This window comes from Camelus bactrianus, chromosome 25 (genome assembly GCF_048773025.1).
Source record: "Camelus bactrianus isolate YW-2024 breed Bactrian camel chromosome 25, ASM4877302v1, whole genome shotgun sequence".
Taxonomy (NCBI): domain Eukaryota; kingdom Metazoa; phylum Chordata; class Mammalia; order Artiodactyla; family Camelidae; genus Camelus; species Camelus bactrianus.
Genome location: NC_133563.1, coordinates 36,195,064 through 36,221,550, shown reverse-complemented (window position 1 = coordinate 36,221,550; position 26,487 = coordinate 36,195,064). Strand labels below are relative to the sequence as shown.

General features: G+C 51.4%; 1 protein-coding gene and 1 long non-coding RNA gene across 3 annotated transcripts in view; one reads left to right on the top strand and one right to left on the bottom strand.

The window, feature by feature from the left end:
• AGO2 (argonaute RISC catalytic component 2) overlaps window positions 1-24,898 on the top strand; it is a 93,135-nt gene extending 68,237 nt beyond the window's left edge. The window contains exons 14-19 of one of the 2 annotated variants that reach the window (XM_074353146.1): window positions 2,554-2,644; window positions 4,769-4,963; window positions 6,987-7,121; window positions 10,814-10,915; window positions 12,916-13,046; window positions 13,302-24,898. In XM_074353146.1, the coding sequence (XP_074209247.1) occupies window positions 2,554-2,644; window positions 4,769-4,963; window positions 6,987-7,121; window positions 10,814-10,915; window positions 12,916-13,046; window positions 13,302-13,410 (763 nt within the window). In that variant the 3' untranslated portion in view covers window positions 13,411-24,898. Of the gene's footprint in view, window positions 1-2,553; window positions 2,645-4,768; window positions 4,964-6,986; window positions 7,122-10,813; window positions 10,916-12,846; window positions 13,047-13,301 lie in introns of both variants that reach the window. The other variant, XM_074353145.1, reaches the window with a different exon arrangement.
• LOC123618924 (uncharacterized) lies at window positions 4,959-10,172 on the bottom strand. The gene is made up of 4 exons (XR_012502323.1): window positions 8,790-10,172; window positions 7,307-7,631; window positions 6,888-7,099; window positions 4,959-6,237 (listed from the first exon to the last, which is right to left on the bottom strand). It is a non-coding gene; the product is annotated as an uncharacterized LOC123618924 (long non-coding RNA).
• Window positions 24,899-26,487: the final 1,589 nt, after the last annotated feature.

Here is a 26,487-nt window from a genome sequence, read left to right as displayed (position 1 = left end):
GCTGAGCAAGTCGCCAGGTGCCGTTGGTGCTGCTGGTCAGGGCCACGCTGTGAGGGCTGAGTCTCACTGTTAACTGCAGAGACTCTGCTGAACTTGTCAGGAAGCAGGTGGTGAAGCAGGAAAACCCAAATTTGGAGTCTGCCAGGCTTGCGCTTGGATCCTGGCTCTGCGATGAGGGGTCGTTCGACGCAGTTCGTGGGAGGAAGAGAGGCCTCTCCGGGGCTAGTGGTGAACCGCTCATTCAGAGCAAATTCTGTGTTGAATGCCTGCTGTGGGCTGGGAGTCGGGCCACAGCAGTGAGCACAGGGACAGAGTCCTAGCCCTCCAGTGGAGGGACCCAGGCAAGAGGGTCTGTAAATATAGGACATGTGACTTCTCAGGGGCATAGGAGTGACACAGCGAAAGGGACAGGCGCTCAGAAGGGTGAGGGCCTCACGGGGAGGGTGGCACTAAGCAGACTGCAGGTGCTGGGGGGACCCCTGAGAGAGGAGCACTCTGGAGGCACAGGGTTTGCAAGGGCCCTGGGGCAGGATCCTGCCGGCGGTGTGGGAGTGGGTCTAAGAGGGCCTGAGAGGCAGAGGGTGCTCCCCCTGGCCGGGGTGCAGCTGTTGGAGGCTCACGAGTGGAGGCTGAGCTCCATCTGACCTCGCCACGAAGGCAGCTGCAGCTGTGCACGTAGCGGGGACCGGGCGCTCCTGCGTCATCCCGGGAGAGCTGCAGGTGGCGGGGGTGGGCCGGGGGTGCCAGAGATGTCGGATGTTTTGGAGACGGAGCTCTGGGGCTTGAGGACACATTGGGTTTGGTCTGAGCAGAAGAAGAGGATCAAGGGTGAGAGGGCAGATACGAGGCCGAGTTCCGGGTGAGGAAGCTGAAGCTAGGCAGCAGCGTCAGCCTCCCAGGCAGGAGCGGGGGTCTGTGTGGTGGCGTTTGCTTGGGGTCCTCATGTGGAGGAGGCATGTAAAGCCTCCAGGCTGGTGAGAACCCCCAGGGCAGGGTGCAGACGGGAGGGCTGTGGGAGTCTTTGGCCCTGGTGAGAGCCAGCAGGCCCTGGAGCCTGGGGGTGGGCTGGGAGGTGCGAGCTGGGTCCCGGACCCCAGACACAGTGCGTGCTGTCACGTGGTGCAGACAGCCAAATGTGATGAGGTCTGAGGTCAGCCCTGGGCTGGGGGACATGTGCAGGTTGTTGGGGACTTTGCAGAGAGGAGTCTCATTGCCATGGCAGTGCGAACCCTGGTTGGCAGGCAGTAAATGGGTTCAGCTAATTCCGGGAGCTTTGCCACAAGGGAAGCGAGGGAAGCGAGGGGCTGTGGGAGGAGCATGGAGTCCAAAGGCAGACGCGGCTGTGCTGGTGAAAGGTGTGCGTCATAACTGTGTGTGGGGGTGTTTGGGGATAGTGGCGGTGGGGTAGGCGGGCAGCAGGTGAGAGCCGCGGGGTTGGGGGGCATGTGCTGGGGGCCTGGGCTGCCTCCTCCTGCTGCTGCACTTCTTGGCCTTCAGGGGAGAGTAGGGACCGGGTGGGGCAGGGTAGGGGGTACCGGGGTTCAAAGAGTGCAGCTGGTAGGACACAGTCATGGGCTGTGTCTCCTCCAGGCCCAGCTCCCTCTGTGCACATGGTGCTACTGCTGGCGGCAACGTGAGGGTGTCCAGGGGCCCCAGGTTCTGGGCTCTGGAAGGGAGAGCCACAGCTCCCTGATGTCCACATTTTGTGGGAACCAGCACGTGGTGTGCAGGCTTGACACGCCCCCCTTTTCCTCGCACCAGCTCCCCTGGGGCGGGCATTCCTCAGCGAGAGTCAGGGGCTGGTGGGGGCTTGATCATACCCTGTGAGGCACTGTCCAGTGGGAGTCCCGCTGGGACCCCTCTCCCACTGAAGCCGTCTCCTGCGGCGTCAGCTGGTGACCCCACGCTCTTTGCTACCGACTAAGAAGGCGGTGCCGGTGGCACTGAGTTAGCGGCTCCTGGTGTGCGTGCTGGGCCAGGCCCCCTGGAAGCATGGGACGCTGAGTCCCCGTGACCACCCCGAGGGTGAGCACTGTTACTGTCTCGGGTTTTCAGGAGAGGAAAGTGAGGCAGAGGCAGCGGCTCCAGGATGCGCAGCCTGAGTCCCGGCTGCCAGCTGGCTCTTCAGAAACACGACCACTGGGAGAGAGGCTCCCCAGCTGGGTGGTTTTGCCCCCCAGAGATGGTGTGGCCGTGTCTGGAGACATTCTGGGGTGTCAGGATTTAGGGGTACTACTGGCATCTAGGGGATAGAGGACAAGGATGCTGCTGAACGCTGGTCACTGCCCAGGATAGCCCCTTGGCCAACAGAGTGACCAGTCTTGCTTCATCTACACTCCACCTATACCCCCGACCCCGGGTTATTCTGAAGCAGGTCTCAGGCTGTGCGTCATTTTACCCATGAGGTTTTCTGTATGTATGGTTAAAAGATGAGGACACTTTAAAGACATAACCGCAGCGCTCTCAGCACAGAAAGTAATGGTGCCAGGATTAGAAGGTGCAGGCCGTGTCCCTGCACTCGGCCTCTGACGCCCTGCTTCTCTCCGCACGCAGGCCTCCGGTGTTCCAGCAGCCAGTCATCTTTCTGGGGGCGGATGTCACTCACCCCCCCGCTGGGGACGGGAAGAAGCCTTCCATCGCCGCCGTGAGTGTCCGCGCCTCCTGCTGGGCCGTCTGTGGGTGCCGTCCTACCCTGTCTGGGCCTGGCGTCCCTTCGCAGCCATGGGGCCAGAGTTTCTCCCTAAAGAGCACTCAGGTTTACTGAACTGCAGTTGTCGAAATCGGAGTCTCATGGAAAGTAGGTTTTTGAGCCGGATATTCCAGATGGCGTGAACCCTTCCTGAGAAGCTATACGATTGTTTGGGTGAGCGCTGCCCAAATGCACCAGCCCTGACCAGGTCCATCAGCACGACAGGCCTGCCATGAGGTGGCTCTCGTCCTGCAGGGCCTCACCTGCAGCCCAGGGAGCACCTGGCGGCTCCGTGTTCCACTGGGCCAGATGCTGCGACAGGTTTCATGCAGGCAGGCTGCACCTCGCCGGGAACATTTTCCAGCTTGTGTGTCAGTGCTGAGCGTGAAGTAGCTGTCGACAGTGTAGAGTTAAGTGCAGACCTTGCCCTGACTCTCATTTGGTGAGTTTCACCCGGGTGGGTGTCGTTTCACAGTCACGGTGCTGAGCACCTGGCTCGCCGTCCCCTTCCCTCGCGGGCTGAGCCGAGCCTCAGACTGTTCTTGGGAGGGGACAGCACAGATGTAGCCACAGCCTTTTGTTCAAGAGGGCCGACGTGTGAACTCAGACTAGTGTGGGCTTTAGAGCGGGGGCAGAGGCCTCCATGCGTCCCCTGAGCCATCCCTGATGGGATGCCCAGGGCACCAGGCACGAGGCTGTGCGTCCCCTGTGGGACTGCAGAGCGACAGCGAGGTTGCTGTCGTTTGTCTGGAGCCACCTGGGAAGCTCATCTGTCCCTTGCCTCACTCCCTGCCAACTGAGCACCTGCTACGTGCCAGGCACCATGTAGGTGCGTAACTGTATTGTCTCAGCCTTACGAGGTTAGTGTTGGTTTCCTCGTTTTACACAAGGGGAAGTTCAGAAAGACTGAGCTCAGCTGCGTGAGAGAAACAGCAGAAAACCCGGCTGAACCTGCCTGAGGCTCGGGCTTGGCTTCTAAGCGGGTGTTCTTCCCATGCCGTGCAGGCGATGGGGCTGCCGTGTCCATTGGGTCCCAGGTGCCTCTCTGTCATAGCGACTCTTCAGAGCAGCCACAGGCACACGTGTCCCTGCGGGGTCTCAGGCAAGGAACCCGAAACACACTCCCGGGCAGCCTAGTGCTTCTCTCTGGGGAGCTTTGCATCCCGAGATGCACCTGACCACCGCGCAGGGAGGCCAGTCCCCAGGTTGAAGCTTCCAAGAGGGCAGCCCTGGGCCCCCGGCTTAGGTGCGTGTCTGATGTTATTCAGGGGCCAAGCCTCCCCCATCAGGTCAGCGTCGCGTAGTGTAATTCCTCCTACGTGGCCTAGCAGTCCAAATGCCAAATCCAAGTTGACCCTTGAACAACACTGGGTTTGGGGCACTGACCCCTGCGCAGTAGAAAATCTGCGTATAACTTAGTCAGCCTTCCGTGTCTAAGACCCCCCATCTGCAGATTCGAGCACCTGCAGGTCGGGGAAGCTGAGAGAAGGTGCCTAGGAGAGGCCTGGTGCAGCTCAGACCTGTGTGGTTCAGGGGGCAGCTGTCCCCCCTGCACACACAGCACCTGCGAGCTCCTGGCCCTTTCCTTGTTGATCAGTGAAGAGCAGTGCGTCCGGGCAGTGTGGCGTGGCCACGTCCCCGGCACTCTCACTTCCTGCTGCCCTCCGCTTGGCCCCTGCAAACAACTGCTTTTGTGCCAGCGTGCCTTTGGGACACTAACCATTCCTGAGGTCAGAGTCTTGGTGTGTTGTGCGCTGGTATGCACGTGACTTTGGGAAAACAGTAGAACTGAAAAAATCAGAAACGCTGTCACTGTCACCAGGTTCCTTCTCTTGGCAGATGTAATTCAGCCACATCTGATTATAAACAGAATAAGGGTTCAAAATAATTGCCGATTTTTTATTAGATGCCTTGGGCAGACTTGTTTGGAGTACATTTATAAACACCGTTGCCGTGTGCTCAGAAGCAGTGCAAACGTAGTGGGGTCACACCGTGTGGGCTGCCCACCCGCCCACCCCCTCTCCGGCACGCACCGCAGCGGCTGGCTGGGGGGCCTGATGTGTGTGTGCCGCCCCGCAGGTCGTGGGCAGCATGGACGCGCACCCCAATCGCTACTGCGCCACTGTGCGGGTCCAGCAGCACCGGCAGGAGATCATCCAGGACCTGGCTGCCATGGTGCGCGAGCTGCTCATCCAGTTCTACAAGTCCACGCGCTTCAAGCCCACCCGCATCATCTTCTACCGCGATGGCGTCTCAGAGGGGCAGTTCCAGCAGGTCAGCAACCCCTTCTCTCCCCATTCTGTGTCCTAAATTCACCCTTTTGTCCACAGAGCAGCATCTCGGGTTCGCTGACGATGTCAGTGGTATGGTTTACACTCTGCCCCTGTATGTGGTCACAGTGTGGAAGGTAGGCCGAGAGGGATAGGGGGCACAGGGTGGTCCGGTCAGGGGAAAAGGTCGGGGGGTGGGTGGGCTTGGATCTGACTGCCGTCCGGGGAGAGGCTTGTCCAAGCTGACTCCGTGGCACAGCATACCAACCAGGGCCCTTCCAGGTCCGGGCATCACCTCGTAGGCCGTGGGCATCTCTGCGGGGCAGGGCCACTGTTGTGGCTGGAGGTGACCTCTGTGTGCGGTGGGGGGGGGTGCTGGAGCCGGGGAGTGTGGGAAGTGGAACTGTGGCCTGGCCCAGGAGGAGGGTTGCTGGGAGCCCTTTTAGAAGTAGAGTCAACAGGACCCAGCCCCTGGATGTGGAGGCAGTGGCAGTGTTGGGTGACCTGTGGGGCGTGCCCTTGGGCAGATGTCTGGAAGGCCAGGGAGCCTCAGGGACGCGGGGGCACTGGAGGAGGGGCCGGCGAGGACGGGGGTGGGGCTTGTTGCTGGGCTCTGGTTGAAAGCACCTGCAGCACTTGTGGGTCAAGGTGACCACAGGCAGCAGTGAATCCATCCAAGCCCGGACCTCAGGAGATTGCTGCCCTGAGCGTGTCCGTGTTGGTCAGGGCTAATGCCGTCCCCATGTCCCCAGCACACGCTTCATCAGGAGATACTAGCAGGGAAGGCAGAAGTAAGGTGTGGGGCCCGCATCTGATGCTGCAGGAGGTCCGCCCACAGGGGAGGATGTCCTGAGAGCGGCCCCCATGTGTCCAGAGGCCCAGGCTGCCTTGATAAATGGGGGATGGCAGGTGACAAGACAGGGATACCAGTGCCTTCCTGGAGAAAGCAGCCGCTCATCCCCCTGAGGCCCACGGTGGCGAGAATGGCCCCAACGTGCCTTGACCGTCAGGTAGCTCCTGGCCGGGGCCTCTGATGTGCAGCTTCTGTGGGAACCTGGGCTGGTGGCCGCCCACGGGTCCAGATCCAGCATGTGCCAGCCTCCCTTGAGGCACCTCTCGTCCAAGGCCTGGGTTCCTTCCGCCAGGGAGCGCTCTCCCCCGTGCGAGCACCCTTTGACCTGCTGTCGCGGTCGTTCTTACAAGGGAGGCGAGTGTGTCCTCCTCTGTTGCTACTGCTCTGTGAACACGCTCCGTGTCTTACAGAACCTTCACCCTGGGCTTTCAGGACGAGAACCAAAGACATATTTTTGAGACATTAGAACACAATTTTAATTAGGACAGTCGCTGAAACCCTAAGCGTGTGGCCCCGGGACAGCCTTTCTCACCCCATAGCAGGCTGTTGGCCTGCGTCTCTGATGACAGACGGGGAGAGCCCAGGGGGTTCCCCCGTCCCGTGCCCTGACTCCTGGTGCCACCGTGCCTCCTGCGCTGCACGTGGCCTTAGTCTTCACGGCGGACTCTCAGGGTGGGATGTTCCCAATTTAAAACTGATGAAACTGGGGATCAGAGAGGGTACACGGCTTTTCCAAAGCCCCACAGTTACTCAGTGGAAGAGCCGGATTTTGGCTCAGGCCCAGCTCCTAATTCAGTGCTTTTTCTGCTGGATTCTCCCTCTTCTCCAATCCCGAGAGTAAGTTGGGTTGATTTGCTCACGTGTGTTTCCCACAGTGCCTCGCACCCACTGTGTGTGATAGCACTTGGAATGTTCCAGAGACCATGCTAAGCCTGTTTGTGCATCATCTAACTTAAACCATTTAACCGTGAAGCCTGGGTGTCATCTGCTCCATCACATGAGTGAAGAAATCGGCTCTGAGAGGCAGAGTCACAGAGCTAACAACACGCTGGCGGGCCTGCAAGTCTTGACTTACGTGTTTATCACACGTCCATATCCTTAAGGGGAGGTTCTGAGGCAGCAAGAGGCCCCCAGACATAAGGGTCCTCAAGCGTGTTCTCCCTTCTTCCCTTAGGTTCTTCACCACGAGCTACTGGCCATCCGCGAGGCATGCATCAAGCTGGAGAAGGACTACCAGCCGGGGATCACGTTCATCGTGGTCCAGAAGAGGCATCACACGCGGCTCTTCTGCACCGACAAGAACGAGCGGGTGAGTGTTTGTGGCTGAGGGGGTGGCCGTGCGGCACCCGGCCCTGGGCTGTGGGTCCTGGGGGCACAGGTCTCTGCACAGCCTGCCCTGTGGCCTGTGGCAACACTGTTGTCCCCGGCTCTTGGGAGACCCAGCCCTTCTTGGGGACCCAGCTGAGGCATTGGAGTTTGGTGAGGAGTTTGAACCTGTCAACCTGCAGGTCTGGGGTAGGTCCAGGCAGTCATCGTTTATCCAATAAGGAAATGGCCTAAGAGGGGGCTTCAGAGCCAGTTAGCAGCCGTGGCGGTAGACAGTGCAGTGTGAAGAATGCAGTGGAATGGAGTGGACTGGGGGCCCGCAGTGGGGTGGCAATGCCAGAAGGGGCCTGGGGAGCTCCTTTCAGGGTCTGGTCTGGGGTTGAAAGATGGCAGGGTCCAAGCTCCTCCTCCACCACCTGGGTGTCCAGAACAAGAACCCCAAGCACGCAGGAGACACAAGACCAACAGACGGAATGTGGAGACTTCTCCACAGCTGGAGAAAGACAGGAGTCCTCGGGTTAAAAGCCTTTTCATGTTCCCGACAGGATAAATAAAAATTCACACCTAGACACATTGTCCTTAAACTGCTCAGCATCAAGGTAGGTGCTTAAGAAAAGGGGCTTCCCAGAAGGGAAAGCCATCACGGCAGACTGACCGCCAGCAGAGCAGGGCTGGAGGTCAGGGCTCAGTGTGCAGGTGGTGCCCAAGGAAAGTCCAGCAGTGTAGCCCGCCGGTGCCGCAGCGGTACCACAGCACCAAGGATGCTTTTTGTCCAAGTGGAGGACAAAATGCCAATTGAGAGTCGATAGTGAGGAAAGGGGATACTCTGTCACAATCACAGAAACATCCACCAAGAAGATACAACTATGAGCTTGGTGTACCTAACACCGTGACCTACAAATATATAAAGGGGAAAAAAATGTAGAGCAAAAACGGACAATTTCAAGGAGAAATCGACAAACTCACCATCTAAAAGAGGTCTGTTTTAACACATCACTATCAGAAACTGTAATAAGCACAGATTAGTAAAAACTGGAAATGAAGAGTGCAATGAATATGCCAGATCTCACAGTTAGACAGAGCCCTGCCTGTGACAGTGGAGCTCACTCTGAAGGCTGTGTGAGTTGACCTTGTCCCAGGTCATAAAGGAGGTTTTAGGAAATTTCCAAACCGCAGTATTATACAAACCACATTTTTTGATTGCTATACAACTTTAAATCAACAATAGAAAAAAGCATAGGAAAACTTAAAATTTTTAATTTGATTCTAAGCAGCATAAGCATTTAAAATGTAAGAATAAAAATTATGAAATTTGATCAGAACTGAGCAAAAATTAGAATTTCATATCAAACCTTGTGTAGTGCAGCTAAAGCAGCACTTAGAGATGAGATTTCAGACATAGATGCATTTGTTGTGAAAGGAGAAACAGAACCGTCAAATCAGACAAGAAGGATGTCAGTTCCAGGGGGCAAGGGAAGCTGAGGAGCCGGTGGATGTCAGCTCCCTTCCTCCTCGGCCTGCAAACCTCCCTTGCCAGGAGTGAGGAGGGCTCAGAGTCAGCTTAGTCCTGCACCCACTTTCCTCCCAGAATAGAAAACAGTGAAGCAGAAAGTGAAGAAGCAATGAGCAGATTAACACAAGCAAAACCTACTTCTTTGAAGAGAGATAAACTTAGCAAGACTGAGCAAAAAAAGAGGACACTTCTAATAATGTTAGGAGCAAACAGGGAACTGAAGCTGCAGAGGGCGTGCATGTTGTTTGTATCATGTGGAACGGCACAGCTTCATGACAACACACTGGAGAACCTGGAAGAAATGGAGACAAACTCTTGTTTGTAGAATCGCATAAATTACCAAAATCAGCTGAAGAGGATAATCTAGTCATTGTTCGAAAAGGCATCAGGCCCAGAGAGTTTTACAGGCAAGCTTTACCAAATCTTCAAAAATAGATCATCTTAATGTGTGGCAGAGAGTAGGAAAAAGGGCAAAACTAATTAGCTTATTTTATGAAGTTAGTCTAGAGATTTTTATAGGCAAGTGTTACCAAACCTTCAAAGAATACTATTGTACAGAGTATTTCAGAGAATGAGAAAAGTCCGGGGAACTCACATTATGGTGGTTAGCCTGATAATACCAACATTGTCAAAGATGTGGGTGCTGTGGTCAGGCACAGGGTCTGGAGCTAGAAACCCTGACTGTGGCCCAGACCCTTGGCATCTGGGCTGCATGACCTCAAGCCGTCAGCTGCTCTGCTCTCTACCGCCTTCCTAAGGGTGTCGGGAGAGTTAGCTGGGCTAACACGCAGAGCACTTAGCCCAGAGCGAGGATTCTCATGCCCTTCTGAAGGGAGTGCAAGCGCATGACCAACTTGGAACACACTTTGGCAGTTCTATAGATCTACCCTGGAGAAGCCCACACACTGTAAACAAGGAGACATATATGATACTATGGCACGTTGTTTCTAATAGCAGAAAATCTGTTTGCTAACAGGAGGAAAGGTTGTGATGTTTTTATGAATTGGCATTTATACAGCAATGAAAAGTAATAAACTATGTCTACCAAATGAACACATCTCAAAATTATAATATGGAACAAAACCGCAAGTAGCAAAATATACATGCTACACGTATACAGTTTAAAAATCTCAGCGTAACAGTGTAACGCCGCTGGAGACTTAAATACGTAGTGAGAACTGGAGGTGTGTGTGGGAATAGCAGGGTCCACACTGGAGACCGGGATAGGGAGGATACGAAGGTGGGCACTCTTTTCAAATATTTCACTTCTTTTAGAAATCTGAGGGTGTAAAAAACGGTTGGCAAGAAGGAAAAATCAGAACCCAGGTGAAGGTGCAAGGAGGTTACACTGGGGATTCTTTTTTGTATGTACATTTGCAGTGTTGCACAGCTGAAAAACCCGTCAGCAACTTAGTGACCGATTGGGGTTTTGCTGTTCAGGAGCAATAGCTGGATATTCAGTGGTTTTTCTTTCTTTCTTTCCTCTTTTTGTAATTTTTTTTTTAATGGAGGGACTGGGGGTTGCACCCAGGACCCCGTGCATGCTGAGCGCGTGCTCTGCGCTGAGCTGCACCCTCCCTCCGTTTGGTGGTTTTTCAATGCCAGCATGTAAACTGGGAGTTAAGTAGTCTGGTAGGATTTGCAGTCCCCTCCCACACCCCGGCTCCTTACTGGAGGCGTGTGGATGGTCTCCTGGGAGCAGCCTGCCCTCCCCAGCGCTGTCAGGGTGTTCTAGCTCTTGTGCCTTGAGTCTCGTGTGTGCACCTGGGTGACGGCTTGTCACATGTCCATCGTCTGGTCTTAGATTTGATGTTGGTGACAGTTTGCATCTTGGCCTTGGCAAGAACAAAAACCCTTTAGGTGTCCCACACAGATTCTTTAGTGAAGACAGTGCGTTTCCTCATGGGTCTTTATGAGACGTAGCAAAAAATAACCCCAGCCCAGATATAACAGGAATTCATTTAATTGCAGTTGTTACTATGTTAAATTTTATTTTAATTCTATAACACTGAGCAAATGTATTGGCCAATTTAAAGACTTCAAAGTAGGGCGGCTCTGGCCAGGAAGGCCCGGCCTGAGGCAGCGTGGCCGAGTCTTGTTTGCTTGCTAGCTTACGTTCGTTGTCCCCTGGGCATGACTAATGGGTTCCTGTGTTGCTAAAGGTTGGGAAAAGCGGAAACATTCCAGCAGGCACCACCGTGGACACCAAAATCACCCACCCGACCGAGTTTGACTTCTACCTGTGTAGTCATGCCGGCATCCAGGTAAGGACAGAGCGTCCCCTTTGGGCAGCGTCTTTGTGTCTCTGCGCTGTCATCAACACATTGAGCAAACACGTGCAGAGCACAAACCTCGTGCCTGGGCTCTGGCAGACACTGGGGATGTGGTGGTGGGCAGCACGGGTGGGGCTCCCGCCCGTCCCAAGGGAGAGCCGGCAGTTAACTGGGGAGCAGATGGGGCTTAGGACCGTCAGGTGTTAGGGACAAAGCACCCACTGGGGTGCTATGGTGGGGGGGTCCCCCTTTAGCTGAGATGAGGTCTGGGTGGAAGGAGCAGTGGGTGGAAAGCCAGCACACTAGTGGGGACAAGGGGCGTCTCCGGGTGCCTGGAGCCTGGTGAGGTCTGAGGGGCGACAGGGCGGGCTTGGTGGAATCTGGGGGAGGTCGCCAGGTGACTTGTTGTCACCTCAAGGCTCTCCTTGTTCGTCTTGGTGAAGAGACCCACAGCTTGCCAAGAGCGATTTTAGGGGAGAGTGGCCCCCTCGGAAGTGCCCTGTGCAGCCAGGTCTGCTGTCAGAGCGGGGACACCAGCGTCTGTGAAGGAGGAGCTTAGTTCTGGGCACCCATCCTGCTTCGTTGCAGAGGGGCTTTCGTATTTTTTGAAGTAAGGATGTAAATATCTCTCCCCAAAGGATCTGAACCTAAAGTCTGAGAATTCACTTTGAACTGTGTCCTTTAATGTCCTATGGGAAGTGCTCAAACGTCCACACGGTTCACATCACCGTGGAGCTGGAACAGGGCTTAGCAAACTGGCCTGTGGGCCACATCCAGCCTGCAGCCTGCTGGGGTGGAGCCGAGGGCTGAAAATGGCTCTTACCTTTTTAAAGCATCCTTGAAAAGAAAAGGACGTGGCTTAGAGAGCACAGCGCTCACCGTGTGTCCTGGCGCGTCTCCTGGGCGACGGCTTCTGCGTCCGGGCCACGCGCGCTTCCGTCAGTCTTCTTCCTGGCTTCCCTCCTGGTGGGTGGCGCCCTTGCCCTCAGGAGCCTCTGGTTTGTTTACGGGACAAACCTTTCTCCCTACGTTTTCTGTCCAGGCCCCTTCTAAAGGGGGAGAGCCCCACTGTGGAGATATTTAAGTGCTGTGACAAAGTGGACTCAGAGGGGCCTGTGCAGACCCTCTTATACAGAACACCTGTTGCCCCAGGCCCTGTGACAGCTGTCAGTTAAGTGCGAGAAGTGGTACTGGGATGTGTGTGGTGGTCAGTCAGAGGGACAAGGGCGTCTGCCGTGCAGCGGTGACCACGGCGGCAGGAGTCAGGGAGGCCCCTGGCTGGGGTTGAGTGGCAGGGGAGGCAGTGGGTCAAAGCCAGGAAAAGGACCCCCGCCACACTACTACGACCAGAGCAGCTCCTGCAAGAACCAGCACTCTGGGGACCTCGGCCCCCAGGTGCAGGGACCAGGACAGCACCAGGGCCACACTCGGCCTAGCGGGTGGACCAGGTGATCACTTCCCACTTCCTTCAGTTTCAAAAGGTTCCAAATGCATAAAATAATAACACTCAAACTCTCATCTAAAAAGCATCATTGTTACTTTTTGTACCTTGCCAGAGACTGCTCTCTTGCCTTTATAAATAAAACAGTGTAGAAGGCTTGGTATACACAGATACTGTCCTCAAAACAGCCGTTTCTATGTTGCACATCTTTCCTGTGATTTCTCTATACATAAGTATGTGTGTGTGGCCTGTATTTTACAAATGGGGGTCCAAGTATAAAAGTCTGATGCCTTTTTATAACGCGTAACAAGGTAACACACGCATCTTTCCATCGTTGAACACCCTCCCGCCGTGTCCTCTGCAACGCATCCGCGGGCTCTGCTGTGCGGCTATAGCGCAGCCCGTCTCAGCAGCGCCCTTTGGCGGGCACATCCTGGACTTCTCTCCTTCATACTCACCTCTGACTCTGATCTGCTTTTAGGGAACAAGCAGGCCTTCCCACTATCACGTGCTTTGGGATGACAATCGTTTCTCTTCCGATGAGCTGCAGATCCTCACCTACCAGCTGTGTCACACCTACGTGCGCTGCACGCGCTCCGTGTCCATCCCGGCGCCAGCCTACTACGCTCACCTGGTGGCCTTCCGGGCCAGGTACCACCTGGTGGATAAAGAACATGATAGGTGAGTGGCCTGCCTTTCCTGGCTGGTGGTCATGGCAAGGGTCATTTCTGCTTTTCCAGAACGGGAAGCAGCAGGGTCCCAGTAGCTGGAGCTGGCTGTGACCCAGACACCCAAATGTCAGCATCTTCGCCATCACTTGCTAGCTGTGTGGCTGCCTCCCCAGATGTTGGGGCCTGGCCCTAACTTAGCTGTCAGCGCCCTGTCTCATGGTGCTTTAAAGGCTGCACTCTCTCTCTCTGTCCCTCATCCCCGCAGTGCTGAAGGAAGCCATACCTCCGGGCAGAGTAACGGACGAGACCATCAGGCCTTGGCAAAGGCTGTCCAGGTTCATCAGGACACACTGCGCACCATGTACTTTGCTTGACATGTTTTAGTGTTTACGATTGTGTACCGAGGTGGATTCACACGAGACCAGCTACACTCAGACCAACAAACGCCCAGCCCTAGCGTGACAGCCAGCACTGAACACGAGACGTCAGTGATTTAGCAGATTCTCCGTTTTCCAGATTGCCTTCCGTCCCAGATCTCAGACTTGGGTTTTGAGCTGCAGACCTGTATGAGACCCCACTGTCGCAGGAAATGTGGTTTGCCAAAATCTATGAGCTGCTTATTAAAATAGAGTCCCGTGTTTCCTAAAAATCTCCTAAAACCAGTCTATGAACTCAGGGCTTTAAAACATTTTTAATTTATTTGGTCATTCAACTTGCTTGTTTTTTAACACATGATCCTGTATGAAATTGTTGGACTCAAACTAGCTGTGAACGTTCTGAGAGTGGAAGCAACACAGCACACAACGTGGTTTTAAAGCCTTGACCATTCTGATGTCGTCACTAGGGCTTATTTCAGAGTGACGCCAGTGCGCTCCTGACGTGGCTGGTGCCAGCCCTGCAGGACCCTAGGCGGGGCCGGGCTGAGGCGCCCGCAGTCTCTCGTTCTGCCATTGCCTGCTTTTCCCTCAGCTCCCAGGAAGGCGCTGTGGCAGGGGATGGGCCGCGTGTGTTCACAACAGTTATAGGTCCAGAGGGATTGGCAGACAAGTGCCGTTTTAATAACAGTTTATTTAAAAAAAGAAAAAAAAAGACAATATGCCGACAGTCTAATCATAAGATTTGTCCTATAGGACTGTGACATTTATTTTCCAAAGTTTCTAAAGAATACGGGTCTGTGGTGATAAATAGAGTACAATCCTTTTTCACTGTTATATAAGTCTTTAATGTAAGAGGAAAATACACGTATCTGGTTTGCAGTATTAATGTGATAGAAGCTGTTTTCCTTTTATTGACTACGGGGTGCTTGTGACCTGTTCAGCATATCAAGAGTGTTTCGGAGCCTGGAGACTGGCCCACCTATTGTGGCTCTCAGTGCTTAAGTACAGGAGTATGCAATTGACTGAATGTGACCGCGGCCTGCCCCCCTCAGTGTAGACTGGACCCTCGGGAGGGCCGGGTGTGCACCCAGCAGTCACTCCCCTTCCCGCCTCCTCATCCCGTGTGTCGCTCAGCCGATTAAGCACAAGTGGAATGCGTTTATTCTTCCATTCCTGGGAACGGGTCGGTGTGTCCCAGTGCGCTTCTCTGCGTGTGGTCTGTTAGACAAGCGTCATAGGATCTGTGCACTGAGGCACGTAGGTGGCTGGCGGTGCTGGCGCTCTGCTGGATGCGAGGCTGGCGATCAGCGACGGAGCCCTGCCCCCGGGAGGACGGCTGAGGGCGAAGCCAGCAGGAGAGGCAGACCCTTCTGCTAGGATTTGCGTCCTGGGCCCTGGACGTGGGTTTGCCAATCTAGAAACCATTGCACTAAGAGTGACACCGTGGACAGCTCGCCGGGGGAGCAGCGGAGCGCCATTGGTGCTCGGTGGGTTTCTCGTCCTCGTAGGCAATTTTATTAAGAATCAAATCCGCATTCAATACAGAGATTCGAGCAAGGAGACGAGACTTTCCCTAGTGCTGCTTTGTGCTCTGCAGGCCGCCTTGGGCCCTGCTGACGGCCCCCCTTTTTGGCCCGCCGTTGACCTCTGGTGCCCAGTGCTGTGTGTGAGGCTCCGAGGGGCGCGGGTAGAGCTGTAGTGGGTGCTCAGCCTGGACTTTGGTGGCAGCGACAAAGGGATGACTATGACTTGTGAAGATATATACTCAGAGTGGTGTGTGCGTGTGTGTGTGTGTGTGTGTGTGTGTGTGTGCACACGTGGGTGTCACATTAATGGCATTAGTCTCTTCTTGCTGTATCTTTTTTTTTTTTTTGTCTTTTTAAATGACAGAAGCCTCTGCTCTAAAAAATGTTGCAATTCCCTGTTGTTTTATTAGCAAGTGGCACTTTCTCCCGTTCAGAAGGATCCCAGTGCACTCTTGACGTAAATTACCAGGAACATTCAAACTAAGGGGGGACTCTTTTCACTAATAAACTTTTAAAATCTGAAATTAGGTTAATTTTCAGCCATTTAGGGCCGTCTAGAACTGTGTGTGTCAGAGGGGTGTTTCTGCCACTTGCAGGAGGATCTTGGTGGTCGGCACAGTGGTGGTGAAAAGGCAGCGCCCCTGCGGCCCTCCCTGCGCAGACGCTCCAGGCCTGGGGCTGCCTGTCAGTGGGAGCTCCGGGGCTGAGCAGCTCCGACCTGGTGGCTTCTGGAGGCGTGTTCCCGCCAGCCCTGCTCCCCGGCAGTGCAGGGAGAGGTTTTCTAACCTCACACCCTGGGATGGATCTTAGGCTGGCCAGAAATCAGACCAAAAATTTTTTAAAAATCATTTTGAAGGAAAGTTTTCTTTCTAGTGGGCCGAAGTACTTTGAGAAAGGTACATCTTACAGCCCTCTGCTTGTTTGTAAAGCTTTTCCTACTTAAAAACGTTAATAAACCAAACGTCTCCAGCAGGGTTGGCTGCACACCCTCATACGTGTCTGATGGTCAGAATTCAAATGGCTGTTATTACATTTCTCAGGTAAATAATTGTTTTCCTAGATTTCTACCAATCCCCCCATTATTAGGATAAATTTTGAGACAGCATTAAACCTCAGAGTGCAGCAGAGTAGTGCCAAGCCCTGTCCATCTGGAAGCCAAAGGGGACTCTGCCCATTCTGATTGTGTTGTGCCCAGGGCGGCCTGGTGACCACGTGGCCGGCCTGAGAGGGGCCCAGGGACCTCGGCCTCTGCCTGTGTTTGGCAGGTTTCCTGAGGCCCGTGTGGGGCCTCGCCGATTTCAGGGGCCTCCGCTTGCTGGCTTTGCCCCACCCCACTGTTAAGTAAGGTGTGCCTTGCTTTAATTAAGCAAACTGAATGTGAAGATTATGATGTAGAAAAGCTGGATTCATTTAAAAGAAAAACTGGGATTTATCTCATCTCTTTGAAAGAGGCCTCCCAATTCAGTTCTTATCCCGGGACTCTCCCTGGTGTATTTTAAAACATTCACTGTAAGAAAAGTTAACGTCTTCCGGTCCCTTCCGCACTGTCTGTTCCATTGGCCAAGCTCTCGGCCAAGTAGCTCGGTGATGAGACGCCCCGGGTGGGGGGTCGCCCTGCTGCTTGTGTTCTGATCACAAGCTCAGACTTCCTCGTTCATGTAGATCGTGTAAAGCTGGGCATCCCTGTACTTGCAGAAAGGGGTGGCTTTATTTTGGTTTTGGTTTTCTGTTTTGAGATGTCTTCACGTATACACTTGGCTTCTGGTCGTGGTCTCACTCTCCCGCGAGTGAATGCCTGTGAACCACGGCCCGGCCCACCCGGAGGGGCTGTCGGTGACGGAGTGATCCCTGCACCTTTCGCGGGCGGCCATGCCCGGCGCTGTCCCTGAAGATCGTGCCGCGAGTGCTCACTAGAAGAGACAGTTGAAGTTCAGTTCCTACAGCAGGGTTTTTGGGGGGGTGGGTGTCGCTGGTGTGTTGCGTGTTTTTATTGTTGTAAATGGAGATGTCGCTATTTATTTTTCCCTTTCTGCTCTGGTTTGATTTAGCTGGTGTGGATAGTCCAGTGCATGTGGTACCTGATGGAGATGATAGAAATTACTTTCCCCAACTTTTATAAATTACCTGATGTTTGTTTCCCTTCAGGTTTGCTGGATGATTTATTTTTGAAAGCCGCAAATGCGGTTTCTCGGGGTGAGTTGTTTTTCTTACACGTGCAGCAGTGTAACTTCACACTGAGCTGCAGGGTGATTTAAATTTTATTTTTACAAGGCAGTTTTCCAGTCAGATTATATATTTGATACAACGCGTTAAGGGCAGACCAGCCACGCACTGAGCAGCTGGGGCCGCAGACTGTCTCGAGGAGGCCGGGCCGGCTGCTCTCGGCCACGCCCCGTCGCGGAAGCCCTTGGCCGGCTTCCGGAGCCGTCGGCATCGGGATGCGTCCTGCAGCGGGACTTGGACCTGCTGGACAGTTGAAGGACTTTTCCTGGGCATTTCCTGCACCTAAGGCAGCTCCATTGGGAGGAGCTTTAGAAGTTGACACAATCCAGACAGTGGACAATCCCAGTGGCCCAGACAAGCCATAGAAGTTTTCCCCCGTGACCTCTCTCTAACTCACCTCTCACGCTCCCGAGAAAAGGAATGTACAGTAAACAGAAACTTCCTCAACGTCCACGCGCCTCACTTTCAGAATGCAACTGTTTTATTTGTATTTTCAGCCCTTCCCCAAAGTAACCCAGAATGTTCTCTCCAGCTGCCGTGCCAGCAGTTTGGGCTGCTGTGACGTTTTTCAGTGTAGACGTAACGCTCGTGTGACTTCGTCATGGGGCTGTCCGTGTTACACACACATGCTGACTCTTTTTGTAAGGAAAAATTTCAACTCAAAATAATTGCACTGATTTTTTGACAACTTCCTTTTTATTATGTCCGACTTTGCATCTGCTGTACTTGTTTGAAATGATTGTAAATAGACTTAGGATAGCAGAAATGATGTGAATACACCCCATTGCTTTGTTTTAGTGGTATTGCCCCATTTTTCAGTATTATGTGCTAGCGCTGTGTGGACTGACTTCTCTCCCCCCCCCCCCCCCCCGCAGCCGTGTGCCTGTGACCGCTCATGAAGGACAAGCTGGCCTCGTTGTCTTCTCGTCCTGGAGGGGAGTTTGCAGTCTGTTGGAAGGAGAGGACGCCCTCTCCTTGCGGTCTGAAGATTTAATTCTAAGAGGATTAACTATAAACCCTTTTGCTCTGTTTAATTCCTTGTTACTTGCCGTGACTCCCTAAAGCGTTTGCCTCTGGCTCCATCCAGCATTTGACAGCTCAGAGGGGAAGCATCTGAACAGCCACATTTCCCAAGAGTCAGGGCCTCCCTTCTCTTTGCTCCGCCGTCATCTCAAAGCCATGAGGTCACTGTTGTGTCAGAACCGTCGTTTGTGGCTTAACCCAGAGGTGCTGGGCGGGCCTGAAATCCAGTGATGTTCCTTTGTGCCCTGTGATTTGCCAGACTAGATCGTTGCTCCAGCCCACAGCGTGTAATTCTGTTTGTGGTCGGGCTGCTGGGACCTCTTAAACCCAAACCAGTCATCTGAGTGTGTGTTATATGTCACGTCCCTGCCATCTCGGTGCCCTCACTTAATGCTTTTTTGGATGTTTTGCCGTTTTATTGTCTAAAGTGAATGTATTGGCTTAGCCATATCACTACAGAAGGTGGTTATTAAATACCTTTTAGTTTAAAAAAAAATGCAGATAAAGGCTACCTCTGAATTCTCAATAGACTCGTGCTTTTAAGCGTAGCTGTCCACCCTGCAAACAGCCAAAATGTTGCCTGAATAAACTGAATTGTGAGCATCTCTCTGTTCGGTTCTGGCTTGACAATTTGTGTGCCATACTGTGACCCACGGGCAGTCCCCTCCCCAACGTGTGTCAGGACCAGACCAGGGACTCCTCTGGGCTGCCCAGCTCCAAGATTCTAGGACTCTCAGTGCCAGCGGGACTGGAGCCGGGGGCCATTTCCACGCCAACCTCAGGTGTGAGGCCTTGTACGGCGAAACCTGGAAATGACCCGCAGTCCTCCTGGCTTCTTACTTTCCTGTTTGACGTAAGAAGGCATTTTTTTTCTGCTTTCCTTATGAAAGGGTTGAAGGTGGCTCCCTCCACTCTCTCCTCCATTTTCGTGTGCTCTGTAAAATCACGAAGGTGCTTGCACGCCGACTCCCATGCAGACAGTGCCCTTACAGTACTGCGTGGTTTCAGATGCAGGGCAGACGTCAGTGCCCTTTGACTTGGGAACTTTGAGTTACTGTCACTCCGTACTTTGAAACGATAAGATTTGAAAGCAGAATGTTCTGTTCCAATCCAAGGCCCTTGGTTTGAAAGGAGCACAGGCTCCACGGCGGCGTCTCGAAGTAGGCGTGCCCTCTGCCTGCGTGCTGGGCTTCTGTCCTGGGGGGGTTTGTCTCACGTGTGATTAACCACTTTGCTGTCAGGAATGTCCTTTGCCCGCACGCTGCTGTGGGCCGGTCAGGCTCACCCTCTGCCTCCTCCACGTCTTTCCTTAGGTTCCATGTGTTCTCTTGTCGTCACAAGGTGAGTGTCTGCTGCAAAAGCACCTGCACTAGTTGCTTCTGAGTTCTTGAGGGGCAGGTGAGCAGCGTTGCACTTGCAGACACCTGGGTGTGCCCTGGCAGTTTTGCTCCCCTCTAGATGCTCAGCCAACCTTGACTTTGTCCCAGCGAGGTTCCAGTCGCACCGTACGTGGAAGTCATTGCCTTTAACGCTGTTGTTTTCATGCTGCGTGGAGTGCTTTAATCCCAAAAGTGCTTAGTGTCCTTTGTGGTTTTCCTAAGAACGTGTCATTCTGCGGTCACGCTGTTCTGCAGATGCAGGCGCCCCCAGCATCTGCTGACTGCTCCCAGGGCTCCTGGGGTCTCTGAAGCAGCTCGTTTCCAGCCAGAATCCCATACAGGGTTTTCCGGGGGGCACTGCACGTGGCCACCTCCTCTCCAGCGATGTGAACCACTGAGCTCAGGTCTGCCCGTCAGCCTGTTGTATGCACGAGGTGGGCCTCCGCCACTGTCTTTGTGTTCCTGCAAGATCATTAAAGGTGAGGGGACTGAAGGTTACTGGTGCTTTTGTGAACACTTTGCTGTCTTACTGGTCGATGTGAGAAACTGAGGTGTGGTTGGTCTTTCAGTGCCCTTGGTGGGGCGGCAGGGGGGCTGAAGGGCCCTGACGCCTTCTTCAGGCAGTTAGAAGAGGCTGAATTTTCTCCTACTTACAAACTCCTTGGATTTCAGTAGTTCAGAGTTAAAGCTGGCACACCAAATACTGGCTTTTCTCCCCTCCCCTCCCTGACGTGTCTCCAGGAGCTCCATGTGGAGGCCAGTCCCATCAGTACTGTCGGCACCTGCAACCTGAGTTGATCGCAGGTGCGCCCCACACCACGAGTCCGGGCTGCATGGCACCGCCTGGCAGAACTCAGTGCTAGTGAGGGGCCCGAGGCTCCTTTGACCTCTGGCTATGGTAGGGACAATCCCCAGGGTGGGACTGCTGGCCCTCTGACCTAAGAAACAGTTGGCGCCCAGGCCTCCTCCGGTCCCCGTCGGTGCCGGACTGAGTGTGCCCAGAGACCCGAGCTCAGCCTCTGTGCCTTCCAGTTGGGTCCTGGGGGTCCTCCAGCATCACGTCGGGGCTGTGTTTTTACTGGGAAGGAAGCCTGTCCTGTTCCACAGTCAGTCCCTGACCCCCCCGCCTTTGAAGCTGCTTCTGCTCCTTGGCTCCCAGCGTTGTAAACTGTGAGGCCAGCACGTTATCTCTGGCTGGAAGGCTCTGGGTCTCAGCTGCCTGATTCCCCTGGCCCGGAGCTGCTGGGGCTTCAGGAAGGTGGGGCAGGGCCCACCTCTCGGTCAGACCACGAACCTTGTGCTCATGATCACCTGGCGTGAGTATTTAGTGGCACTAGATTTTTTTAAGAGATGAATTGGAATTGGAATCATGTCTTTGTAGAATGCATGTGAAGTCCTAGATGAAGGTGCTATTTCAGCCCTCCGTCTGCCGTGGCGGAGTGCTTCTCCTCACTGTGGCTGTTTTGTGATGTGCGGGGAAACTGCTCCCTTGGGCATGGTGTCACCTAGAGCCAGTTCCGAGGTGCCTAAAGCGCAGCTTTTAGCTCTGACTTTTTCAAAACAGGAACCAAGCAGTTTTCTTGGCTGATGGCCTAATTAAACCCTCCTTCCCTCTCAGTGGATGATCTTATTGGTTTTAAGTGGGGAAAATAACCCAACATTTTAAAGTGTATAGAAAAGCCTTGTTGGTGGCTGCTCCAGGCACCGCCCTCTCCCCAGCCCTTCATTCCGATGAGGGGGGCCCTCCCTGCACAGAGACACTGGCCACAGGCAGGCTGGAGAGTAACGATTTTGGTCCTTCCTTCAAAGCCAAATGTACACAGGACTGAGATCCTGGATGTCTGTAGTTTAGCACTAAACTGAAATCTGACTCCTGAGTTTGATAGTGGATTTTAAATGTAGTTGTTGAAGGTATAAATTCATGTTTTGTAACTGTAGAGGCAAGTGAGTTTTTACTTTCTAAAAAGTTTTAAGGGAATAATTGTAAGTTTCTGTGCAGCAAAGTGGCTAATTACTCATTAAATACAAGAAAAGAATGTAGTGTCTAAATCCAGATTTTTCTTACCTCTGGTACACTTCAGATTGCTTACCTAATATGTATTGAGGGGTTTCAACCCTGAGTTTTATCAACTTTTCTAGTTTTATTTTATTTTTATAAAATAATTGAAAAAAACCAAAAATGAATTCAAATGTTCCATAGGTAGATCTTGCCCCTTCTTAATTCCCCCCCACACAAAATTTTAGAAGACATTTTGAATCAAAATGTATTCTGACCATTTAAAGTTTACTATTTTCTAAGAAGCTGAGCAGCTCCAAGGGCCTCATTTCAGGTGGTACTCTGCGTGCCGTCTGCAGACTCCTTCACCTGTGCGGTGGGTCTTGTGACAATGTCTTGTGCTTGCAATATGGAAACCGTGCGGTGCTGTTGTGTAAACTGGCAGTTCCTGTATAAACTAGTATTTATAGACATTGGCCTCTCTGTATGACTTTTCGTTTGCTACATGAATTGTAAAATTAATTATAAAATTCTAGTACCTGCTAAATATGATTCTGAGGCTTCCTGTCCTTGTCTTTAGTTTAATACCATTCTGTGTGTTTTGAGGATGTCCAGTGCTTGCATGATGCTAGGTGGTAATGCCACTTTAAATTAAGCCTTAATCAGATGTTAAATTTGTAAGTTTCAGAGTATGCAAAAATACTAGGCAGAATGAGTTAAAACTGTTCAGATCAAGATGCTATATCATAATTCAGTAAGTCTTTCCTCCGGAGTTACAAAGGGAAACTTTCAGTGACACAGACACCTCTCTCTCTCTCTCTTTCAGTGACACAGACACCTTTCTCTCTCTCTCTCTCTGTCTCTCTCTCTCTCTCAGGTCTGGCTGGCTGTTACCATTGCCTGATGAAAATGGACCATTGTACATTTCTGTGGCAGTCAGCCAGAAAGACCTGTTCTAAAAATCTTGAGACTTTTTCAGGGTTATTTTTAAATGTTTGATTTTCCCCCTCCAGTCTGAGATTTCTTTATGGCTGATGGAGAGTATGATTTGGGCGTAAATCTTTGCAAGCCTGCTCATGTTCTAAGCTTCCTTCAGGTAGTGCCACCTGCCACCTGCCATTGCTTCTGCAGATGATTACATGGACTTTTGTTTTTGTAAAAGCATCTTAAATTTAGACATAAAATGGAGGGGACCCAGCTTTCTTTACAATGTGGATCTACCTCAGTTAAACAGTTGGGTGCTATTTACTAAATCTGTCAAATTAAATTGGAAAAAGTAATGAAACAGCGAGATGTAACTCCACATGAAGCTTGAAATCATAATTTCTGTTTATTTAATAATAATGTATTTATTTTGTGCCTTTTGTGTTGAATCCTAATGCATTGAGAAAAGTCCCTATGAAATTAAGTATTTCATGTTGCAGACGGGGAGAAAGAGCCCAGTTGGCCCTGGAACTTGAGAAATCACCCCGCCAGCTACTAACGCATATCGGAGTCCCAGCTGCCCTCTCGGGAAAGGAAAAAACGTCCAAGAGCAAATTCAACATTTCACAGATTCCAAACTCTTCTATGCATATGTTTGTAGCTATCACTTCATTTTTTGTGCCAGTGAAGGGGCGGCTAAAACAAACTCACAAACACACTTGTCGTTGGTGTTTTCACCATGAGTGCCCCACCCCTTCCTCTGGCGCGTTTGATGTTTGTTTCATAAGCAGCGAGAGGACTTGTGGATTTTGTCTCCCCTGCCTCCTGGTGGGGTGTTGAGGACCATCGACAGAGGAAGGGGGAGCCTGCGGGGGCTGGGGGGGGGCCTGCATTCAGCAGCAGCCCTGGTGGTTCTGGAAGTTAGGAAAGCTTTCTGGCAGGTGAGAAAATAAGGTAGGAGATGGATGACTTTCCATGCTTTTATATTTGGCAGTTTACAATTCTAGACTTTTCCTACTATGGCGATCTTTTTTAACTTAATTCTTTGGAGGTAACACAATATTTTGGAGTCTTAAGAATTTGATTTTATACCAATAAGAAATAAGAATTAGGGATCTTTCCTGTAGTGTATAGTTTTACTATTTTAAAGAGATCTCTGGATTTTACAAGAGAACCAACATTCCTTAGTGGCAAAACTTTGAAAGTTGATTTGGGAGGCTTTTTGCTGCAGGATCTAAAAAAAAAAAAAAAAAAAAAAAAAGGGGGGATGATTCTAGTTAAGTGTTTTTAATTTTTAAACTTCCATCAGGTCGATTCTTAAGCTATATTCTGTAAAGAGTAAATCATCCTTTCGTATGCTGCATATGAAGATCAGCCTTGTTGCACTTTCTCTAATAATAATAAATGCCCTACGATTGGCTCACCAGGAAGCGTTTTGTTTTTTACCTATCAAGAGTGCTTTGGGGCAGGTGATTAAATTTATATAGGTACCTCAAGAAAAAGAACCTGAATATGCTGCATTTTGTTTCTTTAGCTTTTATAGGTATCATTTTGTTCTGCTCTTAGCATTTTGTTTAGATACATGCTGTTTGGACCCCAATAAACTGTTGAAAGAAATCTTAAAAGTTACTCTTGTAGGGATACAGTATCCTTTTTTTTTTTAAACTTTCTGCAATACCTGGTTCAAAGGTTGCCCACCAGTAGATTAATGCTTTACCCAAATACATCCATGAAAAAGGATACCATGTTGGTAAGCAGACAATAATGTTCCCAGTCCTTTCTGTTCATGCTGCTTTCTTAATTCTTTTCTCCATATCATCAAGAGGTTGGATAACTTATTTCTAAGGTCAGACTGAAACATCACAGCATCCAAACGTTTTCAACACAGACCTCACAAAATCGCCCTTGAGTAAGTAGCATGATCCTAAAGGCATTGCTGGCGCTAGGCAGCCGGCTTGACCTGGCCTCTCAGACGAGCCAGTCTCCGCACCTCTCTTCCCCAGCGCTCGCCCTGAACTGAACAGGCGGGGAGTGGGCTTGACTGACAAAGATAAACTGGTGAAGAAAGCTAAAGGCTGAGACACTGAGCATCTATTGTCATGTTTAAACTTAGCTGGGTCCTTTTGAGTTTGTTTTACAGCTTACTAGGTTAAGTAGTTTGCACTATTTTTGCAATAAATTCATGGAAAACCTAACAGTTACTTGTTTTCTTATTGTGGGTATGTAAACTAATACTAAAAGTTTGGCATAGTGTTTTTTCACCTCCTTACATAACCCTTAACATGCACAGAATGCTGTAAATCTGATAAACTATGATGTGAATGATATTTTATAAAGTTATTTTGTATGGTGTCAATTTTGTTTTGCCTCATAGTATGTCAGCAAAAAATTAAATAAAATTCCTCGTATTTACAGCTGCCTCTCCCAAAGATCTTCAGTTACTCACGTTTATTTGGGCATTTCCTTCTGCACAGGTTAAGGTGCCAGGCTTCCAAGGTGGAAGTCTGCCTTCAGTCAGGAGTCTAGAGTCTCACGCTACACATTGGGCCTCTTCTGTGAACAGTGTCCTCAACACAGCTAGGCATTAGCCCTGAGAACTGGGGGCTTGGGGGTGAAAACTTCAGGGGTGAACTGGATTGAAAAACAAATGTGGTGTTTAGTGTGAGTAGGGTGTTCTCGCTCTAGCAGCCATGAAAAAGGATGAAGCACAAAGGCATTCAGCTAAACCCCAGCCAGGTGCAAAGCCCTGTGCCCCACACTGTGTAGGAGTCACAGCTGGCCACATCCAGGGCGCCTGGCCTGTGGGTCACTTGACACCCTCCGCCCTGGCTGCCTCCCTCTGGACTGTGTCTGATTCTATCTGTACCGAAAGACTGCGGGGCTGGGAAAGGAGGGTCGGATTTAGAAAAGTCCAGAAATGGCTGAAAGTCTATAGGATTATTCTTGTTAAAGCAGTCCAAAGTTTTGTTCTCGTTTAAAGCCATTTTCTGATTTTTAAGAATATATGTTCATTATAGAAAATATGAAAATTCAGATATACAAGATAGAAATTTTTAGTTAATCTGTAATCACAACACTGATAGGTAATTTCTCTTAACACTCTGGTATATTTTGTTTCAGTCTTTTTTTTTCCTCTAAAAAATCAAGTCGTTTTGTTTTGTCCTCCTTAATGTGTCCAGGACCCTGTACTTCTTTCTTCTTCTTGGTATCCAAAACCACAAAGCACCTTTGAGCCCACGGGCCCTGGGACATGCTAGCTGAAGAATACACACCACCTGATGAGAGACTATGATACCCTTACTCAGTAAATACAGTCTTCCCGTTCCCTATCACTTCCTGAACAGCCAGAAGCAGGCCATCTAATTGGGAAAACCTGAGTATAAAAACAGTGTATGATGATGTTACGTGAATTAGGAAGATTTCAGAAAAGAACTAGCTCCTTGATCAGAGGGGTACAAGGGAACTTTCTTCTCTGGAGAGGACAGGGAGCCCATCTCAGCAGGAATGGAAGGTTCCTGCAGGAAAACAGAACATAAAGCAGAGTAAGATCCGTGCCAAGGGCTTTGGCTGCAAGGTTAGGAATCTGTCTTCCCACAGATGGTGGGGAGAAGGTGCGCTTCTGTAAGTTCCAGCGAAGAGTGGAGTCTGGAATTTGAATCATAGTTCCACCACTTCTAGCGGTGCCTTGGACCAGTTCCTTAACCTGAGCTTTAATTCCTTTCTTCATAAAGTGTGGCTACTTTGCAAGTTGTGAGGATTAGATGAAAATGAGCATGGTGTACACAGAAGAGGCTCGGCCCCCAGTGGCTACTTCTGACCAGGAAACTAAGATTAACCTTCATAAAACTGTTCAGATAATCTGATAGCAGCGTGCGTGGTGATCCGTGAAGAGGAGAGAGGCTGTAAAGGTGGTGAAGAAACCAGTTAGGAAGCTACTGTGGTTGACTAGCATGTGGCTCAAGGAGGGGCCAAGGATGAACGCTCCCCAAACAATCGGATCTGA